Source organism: Chiloscyllium punctatum, chromosome 11 (assembly GCF_047496795.1).
Source record: "Chiloscyllium punctatum isolate Juve2018m chromosome 11, sChiPun1.3, whole genome shotgun sequence".
Classification (NCBI taxonomy): domain Eukaryota; kingdom Metazoa; phylum Chordata; class Chondrichthyes; order Orectolobiformes; family Hemiscylliidae; genus Chiloscyllium; species Chiloscyllium punctatum.
In genome coordinates, this window is record NC_092749.1 from 40,154,586 (window position 1) to 40,176,019 (window position 21,434).

Below are 21,434 nucleotides of genomic sequence, written 5' to 3' on the forward strand. Positions count from 1 at the left end.
TTACTTCAAATTTTAAAAATTGCAGGAAATTAGGGGAATTTCCTGATTAAGCATTTGACTATCTTGAATCGGTCTGCAGAAGCATTTATAACAAATTCTTTACTTCTTTACTGAATAAAGCTAGCTGAGTCCAGGCCCTTCCTTGAGTGTGTAGTTTCTTGCATACAGTGACTTAAAATATGAGAAAAACTAGAAGATTGTTAATGTATTTTCCAAGAATGTATTCAGTGATATCTTTATAATTTGTCTTTATAATGTGATCATCTACATTTCAGTGATTGCGTAGTCAACATGATCAATAAAACTTGATTCCAGTCAGAGTCTGATCATGCAGACTAGGGCATTATTAGCCTTCGATTATACAAAGATACTCTCCCTGTCAGGAATACCATTTCCTTGCCTTTTAAATGTTTCTTTTTGTAATATTCCAATGTTTTCTGTACTGTGTGCTGTTTCACTTTATCCAGGTATTTCAGAAGCCTCACCTTAGTGCAAATGCATATCCCTAAACAAAAATACACCCGCAACTGTATTGAAATAAACATGCCAGGAAGAGATGAGACAGTCTTTGAAAGAGAAAACTTGGTAAAAGATTTGTGGGGATTAGATTGGTGCTGGAAAAGCACAGCAGGTCAGTCGACGTTTCGGGCAAAAGCCCTTCATCAGGAATGACTGCTGTGCTTATCCAGCACCACTCTAATCTTGACTGTAATCTCCAGCATCTGCAGTGCCCACTTCTGCCTAAAAGATTTGTGGAACCTTCTATCAAAATCCACCTTTCTCTGCCAGAAATAACTGGGCTGCTACTCATTTCCATTTATTATTTTAAATCTGCCGTGCCATCTAGGAAGATGTAAATGTGCATGTGTTTAGACTTCCTACAGTGTGGAAACAGGCCCTTCGGCCCAACAAGTCCACACTGACCCTCCGAAGAGTAACCCAGAACCAGTTCCCCTCTGACTAATGCACCTAACACTATGGGCAATTTAATGTGGCCAATTCACCTGACCTGCACATCTTTGAACTGTGGGAGGAAACCGGAGCACCCAGAGAAAACCCATGCAGACTATGGGAGAATGTGCAAATTCCACACAGATAGCCACCCAAGGCTGGAATCTAATCTGGGACCCTGGTGCTGTGAGGCAGCAGTGCTAACCACTGAGCCACCATGCCGCCCTGTTTGTGACAAAACTTTCAATTCAGTATGTTTGGACAAGTGTGCACAATTCTGAAGTTCACCATTTACTAAATGCTCACATCACGTTTTGCGTGTATTGTAAGTACGTATCTTTAAGATCTTAATTTGAAACTACAGTGTTTCAAACTGTTAAATGTACATTTGTACAAAAGCAGTTATATAAGTACCAATTAATTGAAGAATAAATTGTGATTTATATGTGAGTACTTTGCCCTGATATCAAGTTCATTGGTTTACAGGCAAGCTTTATATTCCTTTTATGTAAATAGAATTTTCCACCAGCAAAACATCTCATTAATATGACTAAGCTGAAATTCCTGTTTTCATTATTAATATTTTACCTAATGTAAAAATACTTGTCAAAGGAAAAACAATGTGGTTGTAATTGGAACGTCTGTCAACAAGAGCTTAATGACAGAAGAAGTCAGAAATCAGGAGAAGTTAACAAGCTATTTCTGGAGAACAAAACTTGCTTTAAAATGGAGTAAGTGCTGTTCACTCATCAATCCCATGTTGTAACCTACATTGGGTCCTGGCTCGGAAAAAGCTTAATTTAAAATCCTAATCTTTTTTTGAAATCTTTCCACAGCTTTGTATCATCCACATTGATCTCCACCTTGAAACTCCTTGCAAATCTCTGACGTCTCTAGCTTTTTCCCGTTCTGGCTATTGTGGATGGAACAACTTTTATCACTCATCCTTTAGCAGACTACTGTCAGCTGTCTAAACCCTAAACTCTGGAATCATCTTTCAATTTATTCTTATCCCCTCTCCAGCCTATTCCTCCTTTAGGATATTCCTTAAAGGCTACCTCTTTGACCAAGTTTTTTGCCGCCTGACTTAATATTTGTATCTGTAGTGTGGTGTCAGATTTTGTTTAACAATGCTCCTATGAGATACTGTGAGGTGTTTTAGTACATCAAAACACTATATATGAAAGTTGGTTAATCTGCGTAACAACACCAATTATTAATTTACAAGACAGAGATAGATGATGGAAGAGTGTTTCTCTTGGCCAGGTATCTAGAAACAGAGTATCAGATTAAGAGGCTGTTAATGAGGCAGCATTTCTTCACTTAGAGGATGGTGAATCTTTGGAATTGTTTGCCTTATTGACTATATTCAAGACCGAGATCAGTAGATTTCTAGATACTAAAGTTATTGAGGGATAGTACAGGAATATGCTGGTAAAGTATTAGATCAGCCTAGTTGAGTGGTGGTGGAAGCTCAAGGGATCCTGTATTCTTAATGTAAATGAGGAAAGCTGTATGACCAAACTGAAGCATTCTTGCAGTGTCTTCTCTTTGTTGTGGTCCCCTTAACTGAGTAAGAAGACATAAGGATTTTCAATGCCAGCTGTAGTCATAATTATGCCTCCAGCTTTAGCTCTGTGTTTAAGTTGAAAACATTTGCTTCCAAAGTTTAAAGGAGGCGCTAAGACACATTCAGATAGATAGTTGATTTACTCAGTTAAATGTATAACTGGAATTACTTTTAAATCTAACCACCAGTTTTCAAATTCAAGACTTATGAACAACTGTATTCAGGAGAATTTAAGGAACTGAAACTGTTCAAAGTGTGTAAGCAACTTAGTTACTTGGAACTTTCAGACAACAATAGCTAAGATCAGCTTAACTGTTGTAAGGTTTCATGAAGATGAACCACAATTGAAAATTCATTGTGAAGCAGTAACTGAGCACATAGTTTTCAATCATTTCCTCAAGCAGCTTGTTTGTAGATTATCAACTGACAAATGTGAGCATTTACTCATATTTTATTCAATAATTTGAATCATTTCAGAAGATACAAAGGAAAGAACTATTTGCCTTAGGCATCTCTCATGACCTCAGAATATCCAAAGCATTTCATAGTCAAATAGGTACTTTTACAGTGTGGTCACTGTTATCATGTAGATAAACATCAGTCAATTTGCACATAGCAATGTCTTGCAAAAAAATTAGTAAAATATTTGTATAATGCTTTATAGATAATAATTTAGAACTTAAGGCTGACTAGGACACACATCTCTTCAAACAGTGGTAGAATATCTTTTACAGACACTGAAGAGGACAGACATGGCCTTACTCTTCTCAGTTCTGCACTATGGTGTCAATCTAGGTTACATGTTCAAGTCTGAGTGTAAACCTCTGTTGTGCTATTTTACCACTTTTTGAAGATGTGAGAAAACAACTGTGGAGGCATATAAAAACTCAGTAATTTCACAGTCCCCATCTATGTCATAAACTATGCCAGCACTTTTGTTTCCACTACTCTAACCAGAAGCATTTTGTAAACGTTGGCTCAGTATTAACAAGTGGCCTGAGTCAGAAATTGTGACTTAAAGCCCCACAACAGAACTTGAGCAAATAAACCAAGTTGACCTTTCAGTATAATGCTGATCGATAACTATATTGTCAGAGATGCCATTTTTAAAAATAAAACACTAAACCATGGTCCTAAATAATTTTTGTTGTTAATGTCTGCGTGTTTGATAGTAGGTTAGCTGTGTGAAGGTTTGTGACACATTTTATCTAAAATACATCAGTGATTACTGCTGTGAAGTATTTCTTTGGCTCAGTCATTTAAGGCCAGAAAAAACACTATACAAATGCAAGTTCTTTCTTGCTTTGTGTGAAGATTAACATTTTCCATAAAAGATGTAGCCCAGAAACAGTCACTTAATCCAATAGGACCATCTCGCTGTTTACAATATACATCATTCAAGCCACTTCCCATCTTTCTTCATCTTGGTCAATCAACATAGTCATCCATACCCTTCGACTTTATTTGGATTCAACCACCCCTTGTATCAGCCATATTGTTTTGTCAATTACTTCTCTTCAGTAGCATGTTACACATTCTCACAATCCTTTAGATCGTTTTATTTTGAATTCCCTATTTGATATCTTGGAGCCTGAACCTTACATTTTGTGACAAAGTCAGAGTTTGGTTGTGTTTTTTTTTTTGGAGGGCTTTCCGATGCGAGATCTAGCTGGTTTTCTTGTCATATTTTACCAAACTTGCCGAATTAATTATCTGCCTCACTCTTATGGTGTCTGTAATGTCTCATTCCAGCTCCATCTTAGCCATGTGCCATTCCATTCCCACAACAACTCACTAGTCAGCAGATATCCACCAAAAGACTGAAGTCTCTTGCATCAGCGCCATGTTTGAAAGGCCATTGTGCACGTTGACAAATGTTGGCAATCTTGCAACATCATGACACAACAGTCATAAAACTGCACTGCTCACAGCACATTACAGACTTTACTGACATTTTCTCACTCTTAAAACATCACTCTCTCACCCTTGTAGTTGTTTAACCATCACACCACACATTTTACCAGTCTGTAGCTACATATTGTCTGAACAGTTTTGGATTCAGCACCATCCTGTCCCCAGTGCCCACTGTGCACCTACAGCTTGTCATTGTCCAGTAGGGAGCATCATTTACAGCCAAGCAATAGGTCAAATGCAAACAATCAGTGAAAAGTGCCCTTCCCAAAATTAACTGTTTGCTTATCCCTGGTTTTTTTTAGGCATCTGTTTCCCAAATTCGCACCCCCTCCCCCCCAACACACACAGCACCCCTACCCCTGCCAATTATTATATTACAGTGTTTTACAATATAGCCACTATTGCCTAGATACCCTTCTACTTCCTGTATCTGCTCTGGTTCATTCCCCATTTCTAGATGCAGTTGTGAATCCTCCTTTGTTGGGTTCTTTCATATTGAGTCAGAAAGAAGTCTTATAGACATTGTAGGAACTCCATTCCCTTACTCCCCTTTACCTACCCATTTCTATCCAATAATTTGTGAGGTAATTGAAATCCCCATCCTCTCCACCACCACCACAGCACATTCTTCCCACCCCCAAAAACCCTGCACCAAATTTTCTTTCATTTAAATTAGCTGTGCCTTTTTCACAGACAGGGACCTCAAAAATTATAAATATAGCAGGAACATTCAAAAAAGGAATTAGGAAAGCTAAAAGAAGCCATGAAATATCTTTGGCAAAAAGGATTAAGGAAAATCTCAAGGCATTTTTGGGCATATTTGAGGGGCAAGAGGATAGCTATGGAAAGGGTAAGTCCACTCAAGGACAAAGGACGAAATTTATGCATGGAGCCAGAGGAATTGTGCAATGTCCTCAACAAATACTTTGCATTGGTATTCACAAAGGAGAAGGTCATGGTGGAGTCATGGGAGTGGTATGTTGGTATTCTAGGGCATGTCAATGTAAAAAAGGAGGATATGTTGGGTGTTTTAAAAATCATTAAGGTAGGCAAGTCCCTGGGACCTGATAGGATCTATCCCTGAATACTGTGGAAGGCAAGTGAGGAAATTGTTGGGGGCTTGTATGAAATCCTTATATTCTTTTTAGTCAGAGGAGAGGTCCCAGAGGGCTGGAGAATAGCCATTTTTCCTTTGTTTAAGAAGGGCTGTAAAGATTAGATTCCCTACAGGCCCAACCAGTCCACACAGACCCTCTGAAGAGTAACCCACTCAGACCCATTTCCCCTCTGACTAACGCACCTAACACAATGAGCAATTTAACATGGCCAGTTCACCTGACCTGTACATCTTTGGATTGTGGGAGGAAACCTGAGTACCCGGAGAAGACCCGCACAGACAGTTGCCCAAGGCTGGAATTGAACCTGGGACCCTAGAGCTGTGAGGCAGCTGTGCTAACCACTGAGCCACCATGCTACCCTTAGATAATCTAAGAAATTACAGGCCAGTGAGTCTTATGACAGTGGTCTGGAAATTATTGGAGAAGAATCTTGCAGACAGGATTTACTCACGTGGAAAAATATGGAGTTATTAACGATCAGCAGCATAGCTTTCTAAGGGGAAGGTTGTATGGGGAAACTTGATTGAGTTTTTTAGGAAGTGACAAAGATGATCAATGAGGACAAGGTGATAGATGTCTATATGGACTTTAGTGAGGCCTTTAGCATGGTCACTCATGGCAACTTGATAGAAAAGGAGAAGTCACATGGGATCCTCAGTGAGATGGTAAGTTGGATACAGAACTGGCTTACCTAAAGAAGACAGAGTGTAGCAATGGATGGGTATTTCTCTGACTGGAGATTTGTAACCAGTGGTGTTGCGCAGGGATCAGTGCTGGTTACCCCTGTTGCTTGTAATATATATAAATGATTTGGAGGCGAATGTAGATGGCCTGTTTAGTATGGTTCCAGATAACACAAAGATTGGGGGAGCTGTGGATAGTGAGGAGGATTGCCAGGATATACAGCAGGATTTAGATAGGCTGAAGATTTGGGCAGAGAAATAGCAGATGAAGTTTAATCCAGACAAATGTGAGGTGATGCTTTTTGCAATGCAGGAGGGAAGTATACAGTTCAGAGGAGCCTCGATTATCTGAGCGACGTATGCAGAGAGTATTTTGATTAGATAATCGAATGTCGAATAGCACAGTTTAGACAAGCATTGGGACCTTGCAATCTTGTTCGGATATACCGAAATTTGGATAATTGGCATTCAGATAATCAAGGTTCCTCTATAAATGGCAGAACTTTTAGAGCGTCAACATACAGAGGGACCTACATGTACAGGTACCTGAAAGTCGCAACACAAGTGGATGAACTGGTCAAGAATGCATATGGCATTCTTGCCTTCATCAGTCGAGCATACAGTACAAAAATTGGAAAATTATGTTGCAGCCCTATAGAACCTCAGTTGGCCACATTTGGAATATTGTGTACAGTTCTGATTGCCACCTACCTTGAGATGAGTATGTGGAGAATGTTCTGTTCATATACAAGTTCCCGAAAGATGTGAAGGCTTTGGAGAGGGTACAGAAACAGTCTACCAGGATGTTGCATGGTTTGGAAGGTATTAATTATGAGGATTGATTGGACAAACCTGACTTATTTTCACTTGAACATCAGAGGCTGATGGGGCAACCTGATAGAAATTTGCAGCATTATGAGAGGCATTGATAGATTGGACTGTTGAAATTTTTTTCCAAGGGTAGAAATGTCAATTACTTGGGGACATAGGTTTAAAGTAAAAGGGGGTAAGTTTAAAGGAGATGTGAGAGGCTGCTTTTTTACACAGAATGTGCTAAGTACCTGGAATGCACTGCCAGAAGAAGTAGTGCAGGCAGATAGAATAGTAACATTCAAGAGGTATCTTAACAAGTTTATGAATCGACAGGGAATAGAGGGAAACAGACCTTGTAGAAGGAAAAGTTTTTTTAGTTTGGAAAGGCATCATGTGTCGGCACAACCTTGGTTGGATGAAGGGCTTGTTCCTGTGTTGTTCTGTTCTTTGTTCTTTTTCTAGTTTGAACTTGTTTCCTGGTCCTTTGTCCTGAAGTGGTTTTGAAACATATTCTACTTTTTGTTCCTTTCTGTTTACTAACTGTTGTATCTTTCGATCATATGATTTCAGGGTGAAAAGTCCAAGTTTCTTCCCTTTCTCCTCAGTAGAGTCCTTTTATTTGAGAGATCAGCCAGCTGGTTTCTTTGTTCACTGCCTCTGTACTTGAATGTCTCCTGGATATTTCAGTAGAGAGATTGGACCTGAAACACAATATACAGTCTAACCAGCTGAAAGTGCAATTTCAATATAATTTCCTTTAAATTGTGCTCTCTTATGTTACCATTTAGTTTAGTGCTATTTGCCTGGTTGATTACTACTCCACAATGATTGGTTGATTCTAGTAACCTGAAGATTCCTTTCAAGGTGTTGTTTGCTAGTTTGACACCATTTGATGGAGGGCTTCTCCACATTAAGCGTATCTTCATTGTGATTTAGGATGCTGCCTTACTTTGTAGTACACAAGCTATCTTTTAGGAATCAGCTGTCTTTCTCAGTTTAGATATCTATACAGGATAAATCATTTTATATTGAATTGGTGATTTTAAGTTATTTATCTAAATTAAAAATTGTAGGTGTTCTAATGTCAAATTCTCACCAGGTACTTCTACCTCAGCACCATTCCCCTAACAATTTCTTATTGCTTCCGAACATTTTTCTTTAGCTATTCAAAGTTTTACCAAGAATGCACATCAATTTAAGCTTAGGCTTTTATGTAATAATTTTAATTTTTTTGTAGAAATTAAAGAGCAACACTCCAGGCTTTTCCACAGTCCACTGAGTATGTCACATACTTAGGGTAAACAGAATCAATTAGAGCAGGTTAGGCGGACCTTCCTCGACTAAATTTACAGTGACTGCTACTTACGAGGTTATTATCTCACAGGTATTCATGTAGTGAATGATTATAGTTTCAAGACTAGGAGATAAACATGGCGCCACTATATGTTAGCTTGCAACATATAACAGCTGCAAGCTAGTTAATACAAGGGCAATGCTACTCATTAATCACATTCATTATGTGTAATTATTGGTTTTGCCATGAATGGCAAAGTTTGAGATGGATGGTCTTGCATTCCTTTCACTTGAAAACTATTTTAGAAAGGTTTAAAAAGGTATACTTCAGTTAGTGTTTGTGAAAGCCTTTTCAAGTTCTTTATCAAGTATACATATAATATCATTTATTCATTCATTCTAGGATATATCAGTATTATGAAAACAGTAGACATTGCTGTCTCATCTTATCCAGTTTAATAGTTTCTTCTTTTGAATTTTTAAGTTTCATTGCAGCTAATGTGCATTAAGTTTGACTAAGTGTCACTGATGGATTGACATTCATAAATGTTGTGAGTCCTTAAGAGAATACATATGCACATCAGTGTAGGGTTACTGCAGTTATCAGTGTGGGGTTACTGCAGTTGTTTCATGTGATATTTAATATTTGCACATACTACACACTTCAGATACACACTTTTTTGAGGACAAAATCATTTAGTGATGGTTCCTGGAGTTTCAGTAGTTTCAGAGATATTCAAATGTGCTGAAATAGAATGAAAGTTCAAATTTAATGCCTTTCCGTGAGGTGAGTTAGCAGATAACACCACTCTCTAGCTTCTCCTCAATTAAGTCAGGGGAAGTAGAAGCCTCACAGACAGCTTAGTCAGTTCCCACAAAGGGCCTCGACCTGCTGATGCTTGCTTTATTCTAGTGAGAGGCAGGCATTTGGTACATGGGAAGTATACAAAGCAAACTTTGTCTTGGTTGTTGGTTCCTGGAGAAGTGGAGTGGGAGAGCCCTCATTGTCATGCACTCAGTGCCTGGTCGATGAACCTTTCTTCTGATAGCCTTACCCCTCAGTCTGCAACCCCCTCCTTGCAACCTTTGTCCTGACCTGTGGCCCAGGTCCCTTGTTGAATAATGAGTTTTTAATAAGTGCATTGCTGGCTGATACCACTGTTTCCCTAATGGCACTGACAGCAGCGGTTAGCTGTTGGCCTCGGTTTGGTTGGCTGTGGGGGAGGGGAATTTCCATTGTCAGGGTCCTTGATCCTAGATAAACCACACCATTGGCAACACTAATGGTAGCCTCTTTCCCCACTGGGGACAACACAGACTCTTGCCACCCTCCCCAGGTGGGTGAGTACTGACTTCATTTCTTGACTAAGTTCTCCTAATAGACATTGCAAAATCCTAAAATGAAGCAAAAATTATCTTGATCCAGTTATAGAGTCATAGAAATGTACAGCATGGAAACAGACCCTTTTGTCCAACCCGTCCATGCCAATCAGATATCCCAACCCAATCTAGTCCCACCTGCCAGCACTGGCCCATAACCCTCCAAACCCTTCCTATTCATATACCCATCCAAATGCCTCTTAAATGTTGCAATTGTACCAGCCTCCACCACTTCATCTGGCAGCTCATTCCATACGTATACCAGCCTCTGTGTGAAAAAGATGCCCCTTAGGTCTCTTTTATACCTTTCCCCTCTCACCCTAAACCTATGCTCTCAGTTCTGGACTCCCCGATCCCAGGGAAAAGACTTTGCCTATTTACCCTATCCATGCCCCTCATAATTTTGTAAACCTCTATATGGTCACCCCTCAGTCTCCGATGCTCCAGGGAAAACAGCCCCATCCTGTTCAACCTCTCCCTATAGGTCAAATCCTCCAACCCTGGCAACATCCTTGTAAATCTTTTCTGAACCCTTTCAAGTTTCACAACGTCTTTCCGATAACCATTCATTAAGTGACTCTTTCAGTTTGTATGGATAGTAGTAGGGCCTGACTGTGTCTCAGTAATCAGTATCATGTCACAAAATACTGAGTAGTGTAAGTTAAGTATCTCGTTGTGCTGATTAGAACTTTTTATTAACGATTGGTCTTTAGATTCCCTACACTGTGGAAATAGGCCCTTCGGCCCAAAGTCCACACCGACCCTCCGAAGAGTAACCCACCTAGTCCCAATTCCCTCTGACTAATGTACCTAACACCAAGGGCAATTTAGCATGGTCAATTCACCTGACCTGCACACCTTTGGACCGTGGGAGGAAACCCATGCAAACTCGATGAGAATGTGCAAACTCCACACAGACAGTCCCCCGAGGCTGGCTTCGAACTGCATAGCTGTTGAGAGAGAACATTGTTCTGTTTTTGTTAACTGCTGAGTCATGAAGTCAACTGGAAGAGAACGTAAGCAGATTGCAAATGCAGACATTTTAAGCACTTCTAAATTTTATAAGAAAATATCATTTGAGGTGAGGCAGCTGGACCAACCAAGTGCAAAATGTCCACAGCCTTTCACTCATAATTAAACCATGGATTCCTTCTCACCAATTTTAATCATCTTGGAAATGTAACAAAATACTAACTTGTCCTCACATCTTCATTATTTAAAACTTACTACTCCATACCAAGGTAGGCTAAAGTTTTTGTAATATAGATATGTTCCAAAAATTCACCGTTCAAACTTCCCTTGTCATGTATTACAAGGATTTCCTAAAGGACATATGCAAGGTGCGGATCCAACCAGTGGGATGTATTTGGGACAAAATGAAGAAATTGTTGTTTGAGATGGAGGGAACCAGATTACATTGCCTTGTCAGTAAATACCTTGAAGGAGACATAGTCTCATTGCTTTAAATTTATCCAATACATTATATTTCCCAGTTCCTTTCAGAGAACTTCCACCCTTAGGCTCAGTATGGATTGGAAGCTTTCTTATATTATGTAAGTGAAGCAGACTTCATAAATCAAGCTGGGACAATAAACTATTGTGTTTGTCACACTGCCCAACTCATGCCTGAAAACAAAATGGAAATTCTGCGGATTTGCATCAGTAATACATGTGTGTTTCCTCCATTATCTGAGAGGATCTAGGTAACTCTTTCAATCCCATCATTCAGTGATGTGTCAAGTCAATGTTGCAGCAATAAGATTGAACTTCTCAGGATTGGATACTTTGCTGCATGAGTTGTGCAAAGATCTAGTAAAACAAGAAATCACCATAACTGTATTTGATCTGTTTGCAAAATAATGTAACCAAAATTCTACTAAAGATCCATTTTTTAAAAATATTACATGGAATTATCTTCAGTGTGTGTTTTTCTTTGCCTCACATAGAGTCCATCATTTAATTCTGTTCAATAAAATTTTTGAAATGCTAGTCAAGAGTTGTGCTCATGAAGCATTAGACTTAGTGTACACGTGTTGTATGAACTAGTAGTTCATTTTCTCCCATTTTAACATTTAAATTAAGTTGCCCATTATTGTGTTTACTAACTGTACTACTACGTGCTTTTAGTTCACAGTGAGCATTTATTGTTGAAAGAAGTGTGTTCCAACTGCAACTGGGTGTTTTCTTTCTTGACTGTGAACCACAGTGATGCAATGATATGTGTTTATCTACACAGCTGGTGGGAAAGCCCTCATACAAGAATTTCAATAAAACCATTCAAAACTCACCCATGTTGTATTCCAGTAAATGCAATATAAACTAGTTTTCAGTTTTTGTTCTCCATTTTAGGATTTTTTAAAATTTGCATTGGTTTTAAAACAAAAGATAATGGATGAGAAAGGAGAAAAGCCCAGTTTATACTTTGAGATATTTATTGATATTGACAAAAAGGAAAATGTGTGGGTGCATTTTTTCCTCTGCTTATTAAAATAGAAACAAGTTGATAAGTAACAAATAGTTAAAGGACTAATGGCAGTGCCATTGCCTTATGCTGTTTAAGATAGGAGTAGTGTTTGATGGACTGAAAACTATTGGTTTGTTTTAAACAGCTTATATGTCCTTCCTTCTACAACTGTTGCATGCCACATGCTACATGAATATAAGCACTGTCTTGAAAAATGATACTTTCGACTTCCTGTGGTGTTTTCAGGAGTACAACATCTTTAGGGTGACTGTTTATTCCATGAGGAAACATCTGATCTCTGCTCAGTATTTTCTGGTAATACACACAAATCAGGAACACAGCATTTGAAAACATTGCTGGTGAGAGCCTGTATCCCATCATTGAAGTGTTCATACTGTAGTGAAAAGTATAGCATAGTATCCAAAAAAGCCATTTTAAAACAAAAACAAGTATAAATTTAATCAGTTGGATTTGTCACTACCATTTCCAGGCTCATTATTTTAGTAAATATCTTTTATCTCCTTAAGTATAATTCTACTGACTGCTAACTCAGAAAAAAACTCATTACTTGGTAAAAGTTATTGAAATACATAGCTTTCCTAGAAGCCTTCACAGGGCATAATTGGAGAACTTGCAACTAGAGGGCATAGATTCAGGACAAGAGGTTGACTAGGTCTAAATTGAAGAGAAGTTTCTTCAGACGGTTGTGAATATTTGGAATTCTTTATGCCAGAATGCTCTGAATGCTTTGTCATGCTATGTTTAAGCCGAAGATCGATAGATTTTTTTGGATTCTAAGGGAATCAAGTTTGGATAAATTTAGTTTTACACATTTCCTTCCTCCCCCACTGGAACAATTGCACTAAGTTCGATGTTGAAATTGAGCTATCAAGATATTGTCTTTCTGCCACTCAAATAATGCAAAACATAAGAACATGTTTCCTGAATTAATTTTATTTTAACAGCAGCTAAATGGAACTCTTGCCATTTGGTGTAATAGTAAAGAAGTTTTTTCTTGGTGTTACATTTCCCTGCTTGTGTTGTCTACTGTGCCAGTTGTTAGAATTTTTCATACAATTTTACAAGTCAATGCATAGCAGTAATGGGGCTTAGGACTGAACATTGAAGATTCAACGTGTGTTCTTAATCAAATACAAATTATGTGACTCTATTTATCTTAGTAGTTTCTTCTGCAACCTTTCTGTCATTGAATCTTTCTAAACAAAGAGACCATTTCAGTGCCAATTTTGTATGTTGGAAGTTGAATTTAGTAAGTCTGGGATTAAGAGTCTAAAAATGACCATAAAACCATTGCTGATTGTCAGAAAACCATCTGTTTCAGTCATGTTCTTTAGCGAAGGAAATCTGCCATCCTTACCTGGTCTGGCCTACATGTGACTTTAAACCCCCAGCAATGTGGTTGATTCTTAACTGGGCAATTAGGGATGGGCAATAAGTACTGACCTGGCCTGTGATATCCACATATCTTAAATAATTTTTAATAATTAATAATTCATTATTAGATATTTGTAAAGTTTTGCAATTAAATGTATTTTTATCATTTTATTCCTCCTTAACCCATCATGCAGATATTTCATTTTCTGTCATTAATCCATCCCGGGCTATGGATCTTGGCCTTGGTGTGCTGTGTGAACTATTACAGATCTGGAATCAAACTTCCCTTGGAATTGTAACCCTAATAGAATGGATGCTCGGAGAAGATAATATGGAAGGAGATGCAACAAATGACGATGTGGTACGTTTATAAGGAATAAAAGTTTTGTTTAGAAAGCTTGCCAAATGTATAACCCTCTTCTTCCACCATCCACACCCGTACTTTAACACACATGATTTTTGCTTTTCTTTTTTACTACATTCTAAGAAAGGTGCTGACACATCTGTGGTTGAATCAGTGGGCACCAATCACTACCCTCTTTACATAACCAGCTATTTGTTATTTTATAAGAAAAAGGAGATGTGAACACAGGAGCTACTGAGAAAATATTGCGACCAAGTCTAAAATTGCTGAAACCCAATATCTGACCATACACTTTTTCAGTTGGGGTTGGAGGAGCACCTGTGACACTGAAAGTGGAGGGAGCTATAAGAGAGAGTAGTCAATAAACTGGACACAGAGGCAAGGTTACTTGGCTTTGGATCTTACTGACTGGCTTAGATCCACATTGACAAAATATAGTACTCCAAATTATAACACAGAACTGCAAAGAGAAAGGAGGGTCGGGGTTGCAGATGGAAATGTTGGATATAAGGGTTACCTGTGACGTCTCCTCAACTACAGGGCCTGATTTAAAATGCCTCAACAGTTTTCTTGTCCAGCCACCACGTAGCTCTATTTAGTAATTGCGGAGTTACAGAGCAACTAGGAAACAAAATGCAAGTAGATTTGGCATAGTGTAGAGTTGAGGTTGGTAACTAGTTATGAATGTGGGGAATGTATGGTTGTTGGGGAAGGATGCTTGAAAGTCAGCTTAGCAGAATTGGAGCAGAGAAAGCGTGCAATAAAGGCACTTAGTTCATGGATCTGTGCCTTTCTGTTGGAGGCCATTGATTCACCTTAGTTTCAGATGCCTGTCTATGCTTACCCATGTCTAATTCAATTCATCACTGCTTCCATGACATATCCGGTAATTGGAATCTCAGTGATGTTAACTAAATTTTCTACTGCTCCAACCTACAAGCTCCACTTCCATTCTAAATTAGTGTCCACAGTTCACTGCTTTTATGCAGACAAAAGCTAAAGCCCAATATGGGCAAAAATGTCTCCTTCAAGCTCTGCTTCCCCATGTTCCAAGAGACTAGCCTGCAGAATTTAGAAATTAATTCATAATTAAAACTTAGGTAGTCACTGATTTTACCCACAGAAGAAGGAAGCTCCCAACAAGTTGTGGCTGCATGGGTAGATTTGGGCAAAGGTGAAGGGGTGGTAGCTCTTTCCCTGGTCCTCTGTGCCCATTACAAACATCCTGCAGTGAGATCACCCCTCATCCAGGATCACTCATCGTTTAGCCTCCCTGCTGCACGTGCACACACCCTCGCCCCTTTTTACATGGGTGTTCAGTTAAAGAGCTGCTATCTGATAAATCAGCAGCTCTAATTGGCCAGACTTTCTGTTCCAGAGGGGCCGAATTCAGGCCTTACCCTTCTAACTGCCAGCTGACTATTAAATGACAACAAAGCAGCTGTTATTCCCATGAGCAGGTCCATCATGAACCTTTTAACCCAGTGTATTCTAAGTTTAGCTTGTTTATCTTTTCCCTTTGCTGAAGAGAAACAGGCTTTTTAAAGGTTTTTCATTTTATATACATTTTATTTTAATCTTCTGCAGTCCATCTTGACACCTAATTTAATCTCACCTGTGCTGTGTGTGCTATAAGTATTTGGAAGAAAAGCTTAAGCACAAGTACTAACATTCGACTGACTGTATTTACAAGAATCTCAGAGCCATAAAGTCACAGAGGTGTACAGTACGGAAACAGACCTTTCAATCCAACTCGACTGCACGAAACAGATATCCTAAACTGTATCTAGTCCCATTTGTCAGCATTTGGCCCATATCTTTCTAAACCCTTTCTGTTCATGTACTGATATGCCTATTACATGTTGTCTTGTACTACCACTACCACCTCCTCTGGCAGCTGGTTCCATTTGTGTATCACCCTCTGTGTGAAAAAGTTGCACCTCGCATCCCTTTCAAATATTTCCCCTCTCACCTTAAAACTATACCTTCTGGTTTTGGTCCACTCTAACCTGGGAAAGGACCTTGGCTACTCACCCTATCCATACCCCTCATGATATTATAAACCTCTATAAGGTCACCCCTCAGCCTCTGATGCTCCAGGGAAAACAGCCCCAGCCTGTTCAGCCTCTCCGTATAGCTCAACCTTCCAATCCCAGGTGCATCCTTGTAAGTCTTTTCTGAACCCTTTCAAGTTTAACAACATTTTTCATATAGCAGGAGACCAGAATTGAATGCAGTATTCTGAAAGTGACTTCACCAATGTCCTGTACAGCCACAACATGATGTCCCAACTCCTATACCAGTAGCCTACTATTCATTTGTTTCTAAGCTAATAATGGCTACTGAAATTGCCTTCCTTCACTGTCAAATATAAAAGCATGCTCAACATCTAGGCCCACTCACTATTGTGTAAATATTCCTCTAGAGAATGTAGGGACTGCAGAATTATCACTACCCTCTCCTGGTTTAATTCTTGGAATTCAGGCCTGCTGTAAGCATAGCAACATTCTGCATTAGTTTTAAAACTGTACATTGTTGCAGGATATTTCTAACCGTAGTGGCGGAGTTGATACATTAACAAAACAATACTGCCTGCTCAGTTCCTTTTTATTTGAAAAAATATAAACTTTTGTTACACTTTATAAACTAGGAACTAGTACAAGGCTTATCAGAATTGATTTATCATCAGGATCATAAGGATTTATCATCAGCATTTGTTCAGAATCTTGAAACTCCCTACCTAATGCATTGTGCAAATACCTTCGCCCACTGATTTCAGTGACTCAAGAAAGTGGTTCACCATCACCTTCTCAAGGACAAGGATGGACACTAAATTGCCAGTGACAATGACTATTAACAAATAAAAATGTATTATAGATTTAGTTTCAAATGCCAAATTTTCAGATTATGTTTCCTTTGCTGACTGAATATATTTCCTTTATTTTTAGGAAAGTTATGACATGCTTTTTGATAAAGGTGAATTTAACCTTTGGGCAGAAAAGATTATATTTGCCAATTTACTCCAGAAGCATCTTTTAAACCTCATCTCCGAGTCACACGTGGTTCCAGACGATGAACCAGGACTCCGCCGGTTAACAACGATGGCTGCCAATCAAGCCCAGCGTGTAGCGGGACTCTTAAAGGGCCTACCACCTGCACCAGAATTTTCTAGAACAGCAGATTACACAAGGCTAAGCATTCAAAAAGTGAGGCTTTTGAATGTAGCTGAGCTACTGAGCCTATTTGGATTGGGTGCTGTTATTACAGGACATTTCTGAAGTGAATGATCTCATTATTTGACTTGGCCAGAAACTGAGGAAAAACAGATCAACTGAAGCAAACGCTTGACAAAGAGAGGCTTGTTGGGACTTGAAAAGGCTGTATCCTATAGATGTGTGTGTCTTACCGCAAGAAGATTTTTGTGCCAACAGTAATTACATGACAGCTATTTCCTCATTTCACTGTTGAACACTGGATTGTGTTGGCAACAAAAATGAACTTTTGTTCATGTCTAAGTATGGTAGTGCGCACACCTGTAATTTAGAATTATACATTATAACTAGGACAAGGGAAAAGTATGGATCATTAATCATTCAAGTGTTCTATGTTATATTTTAATCAAATAAATTGAAATGTAATTTTTAATTTATAGGTGTGTTTCTCAACTTTGCAAAGATTTGATAGCCAGATGTAGAAAAACGGCATTGAGGATTTATATCTTTTCTCATCGAAACATCAGACACCTCTAACACATCCTACGTCCAAGTCAGGGCCAACCCAAGTTTAAAAAGAAATTATCTTGCAGTGTGATTTATTAAATTTATGAAGGAACTGTCACATGTTTTGTTACCAGAACTTTCCTTGAAGTAGAAGAATGACAGTTTCATTTTATTTCCCACAAATCCGGAAGTGAGATTCCCACTTCTCAAAATCGCAGAGTGAATGCAACCAACTATCAAATTTGCATAATTGCCTATTTGTAAGTCAATCCAAGTTTGAATAATGTTCTGGAAAGTGTATTTAAGTCTGCTTTTATTCCTTTTGTCTTTATTTCACTAATTTTGTGTTCCTTTCTGAACTATGTTAATCACACTTGATTTCTTTCACTTCTTTTAGCTCCATCCTCCTACCTCTGCTCCCTGGGGTCGGGGAGTCCAGAACTAGAGGGCATAGGTTTAGAGTGAGAGGGGAAAGATATAAAAGAGACCTAAGGGGCAACTTTTTCACGCAGAGGGTGGTACGGGTATGGAATGAGCTGCCAGAGGAAGTGGTGGAGGCTGGTACAATTGCGACATTTAAGAGGCATTTGGATGGGTATATGAATAGGAAGTTGGTTGGTTATTGTCTGGGTTTTTTTTTTGCTTTCCTTTTCTGGATAGGGGTGAATAGGAAGGGTTTGGAGGGATATGGGCCGGGTGCTGGCAGGTGAGACTAGATTGGGTTGGGATATCTGGTCGGCATGGACAGGTTGGACCGAAGGGTCTGTTTCCATGCTGTACATCTCTATGACTCTATGACTCTGCTACTCATCTTTTATTTTTAAATTGCATAATGTGTAACTCTGTACTTAACTGAGTCAAGGAGAGAAATCCTCAAGTTTGGTGGGTATCTCACTCACTCGCTTGAAAAAAATGTTAAGACGCCTGTGTTGCCGTTTAAGATGAAAGCCCGCTCAATATTTTGCCAGTCAAGTAGTGTTAGGCCACCAGTGAGCTTTTGTCACAAATCAGGTATCCCAGAGCCAGAGGTCTGTCCAAACAGCTTAGGCTGACAATCCTTGGGTAAAAGCTGTGACTGCTGCGAGCATCACAACCTCAGAGACCAAGGTTCTAGGCCAAAGGCAGTGGTCTGTGCAGTATGGGGGAAAGTGGTTGGTGGACACAGAGGTTAGAAGCAAGGAACAGGGTGGATCTTGGTGGTCAACTCCTGCCCTATGTAAAGGGCCTTGAACAGGCAGCTAGGTGATCAAGACCCCCAAACCTCTGAAGCTGACAAGCAGCAATCTTTCTATCATCCTTCTCCCTCCAGGAGAAACAATTGTCAGAAGCCCACTTACAAATGACCAGTTGTTGATGAGTTAAGGCCTCAACTAACAGTGAGCCAGGAAGGTTAGTCACAATGCTCCTGCCCAGAATATAATTCGGTTAAAAGTGGAATGGTGATGGATTTCTGTAATGTCTCCTCCCTCACCTCCTTTGGGACTAGAAGAATCTGCCCACGGGGTTGATCCTTTAAAAAGTATGTAAGGAAGCAAAATGCAATCATTCTGACCAGACGGACTTTAACATTCTAGTTACTGAACAGCAGAGTGAATGCACAGAAGTCTGCTATCAGGTAAAACAAAAAGTAGCTAATGAAGTTTAAAATTCAGATATTTGGAGATCCAAGATGGCGGCGGTCTGAGTGGTCTTCTGTGCTGAGCTCTGTGCCATAAACCTGGGCAAGGTGGACCTCCTCCCCCCACCCCCCACCCCCCCCCCCCCCCCAACACCTTGCTAACCACCCCTCGGAGAAAAATTGATAATATAGAGTTGCTAAAACTGTGATTTGACAGCTCTAAGAGCAGGATGAAGGTGAATAAAGGAAAAGGGGCGAAAGGAGTACAGCGTGCAGGGCACTCCCCTACTGTGTCAGGGGTGCCCACAGCCATTCCCTAAACTCCCAGGGTGGCCCGTTTGGATTTAATGGCGCAGCAGCATTTACTCCTGGAGTTTGCTAAACTCCAAGAAAAGATTGAGACAGCACTGGAGCCGATCTCTGCCATGCTGAAGAAGCATGTGCAGGAGATCCAAACACTGGACCAACGAGTGGAAGTGGTCAAGCAGAGGACTGCAGCATCGGATACCGCGGCGGAGGTCTTAAGAGGACAGATCCGAATGCTGGAAGCCCAGGTTTGGGTCCTTCAAGTACAAGTGGACAACCTGGAAAATAAAAGTAGAAGGAAAAACTATGGCTTGTGGGTCTCCCGGAGCGCGAAGAAGGCGAGGATATCCTTGGTTTACTGGAGAAGTGGCTCCTGAAGTTCCTGGGGCTGGAGTTGGAGTCGGGCCTGGTGAGTGTGGAGCAGGTCCACCGGATCGCAATGCGCAGGTCCGGGCCAGACCCACGCCCCTGCCCGGTCCTAGTGTGACTCCAACAACTATAAAGAAAAAGTTAGTGATTGAAACAGCAAGAAAACTGGGAAGAGATTCACAGACTTTAATGCACAAAAGCTTAAGAATAATGTTCTTTCAAGACTTCTCTGGAGCCACAATTAAGAAGAGAAAGGCATTTGATGAAGTCAAGAGGAACTTAAGGGATATTGAATGTTTAGGTCCCTTGAGGTATCTGGCGATGTTACCTTTTGCTCACGGACGGACAGACTATAATTTCAATTTGGCAGAAAAGGCAAAGGACTTTGTGAACTCTTTGAAATAAAGGTCTCTGGTTTAGGGGGCAGGAGCACTGTTATGGACAATGGTACAGTTTTTATTTACTTTCTCTGCCCTTTTATCTTTCTCTCTCCCTTTGTGTGGTTATTGGTTTTATAGATTCTGTATTCCTTGGTGTAAAACCTGACTTATTTAACATTTCAGTTGGTTGGTTATTGTCTGGGTTTTTTTTTGTTTTCCTTTTCTGGATAGGGGTGGCTATACCTATGGATATATGGAGAAGAGGTGTGAAGTGGGAGAGGGTGGGCATCTATTGGTAACTCTCAGGAATGTAAATAACATTTTCTGTTTGTCTATGAATTGCCTGGGAATGGGGCACGGCCTCAGCTGGAAGGAGCCAGGATGGTTGCAAGAATTGGGAGGATCGCCCCCCCCCTCCCATGGGCAAGGGGGGAGTTCTGTATTGAATTGGGGTTTATTTGGGTGTTTGTTTAAGTTAAATGTAGTGGTTAGTCTTTTATTTGTAGTTGTTTTCACAGGAGTAGTTTTTAGATTTTATAGACTTAAATGTTTTTCTCTCTCGCTACACCTCAGATAAGCTCGCTACACCTCTTGGGAAGCCACAGGCTGCCCTGGTCGACCATGGCTAGTGATCTGTTCAGGTGGTGCAACTGGAAATCAAAAGGGAGCCATTCCCCATTAAAATAAAGAAGGTGCTGTCAAGCCTTAGGAAGGAAAGGATGGACATTGCCCTGCTGCAAGACACAAATTTAACTGATAAGGAACATCTGAAGCTGCAGCAGAGAGGTAATGATAGGGTATTCTCCTCCTCCTTTAGCTCCAAGAGTAGAGGAGTGCTATACTGGTAAGAAGGAACCTCCAATTCCAGGTAACTGAGCAAATTATGGACAAATGTGGACGGTTCATCACTCTTAAAGTTCTAATACATGGAGAAGAGTATGGCGGCCTGAATGTTTATTGTCACCCGGCGCACCCTCTTAAAATTCTAATTGATGCAGTTGCTAAATTAATTAATCTTGGGTGCACTGTACGATTATAGGAGGGGATTTAACTGCCTAATGGATCCCGGGATTCACAGGATGCCAAGGGGCCCAGAC

At 39.9% G+C, this 21,434-nt stretch overlaps 1 protein-coding gene across 4 annotated transcripts in view; it reads left to right on the forward strand.

The window, feature by feature from the left end:
* Positions 1-17,590, forward strand: part of thada (THADA armadillo repeat containing) — a 355,281-nt gene extending 337,691 nt beyond the window's left edge. For all 4 annotated transcript variants that reach the window (XM_072580668.1, XM_072580667.1, XM_072580670.1 and 1 more), the window contains 2 exons: positions 13,776-13,942; positions 16,894-17,590. In XM_072580668.1, coding sequence (XP_072436769.1) covers positions 13,776-13,942; positions 16,894-17,223 — 497 coding nt within the window. In that variant the 3' untranslated portion in view covers positions 17,224-17,590. The remainder of the gene's footprint in view (positions 1-13,775; positions 13,943-16,893) is intronic.
* Positions 17,591-21,434: the final 3,844 nt, after the last annotated feature.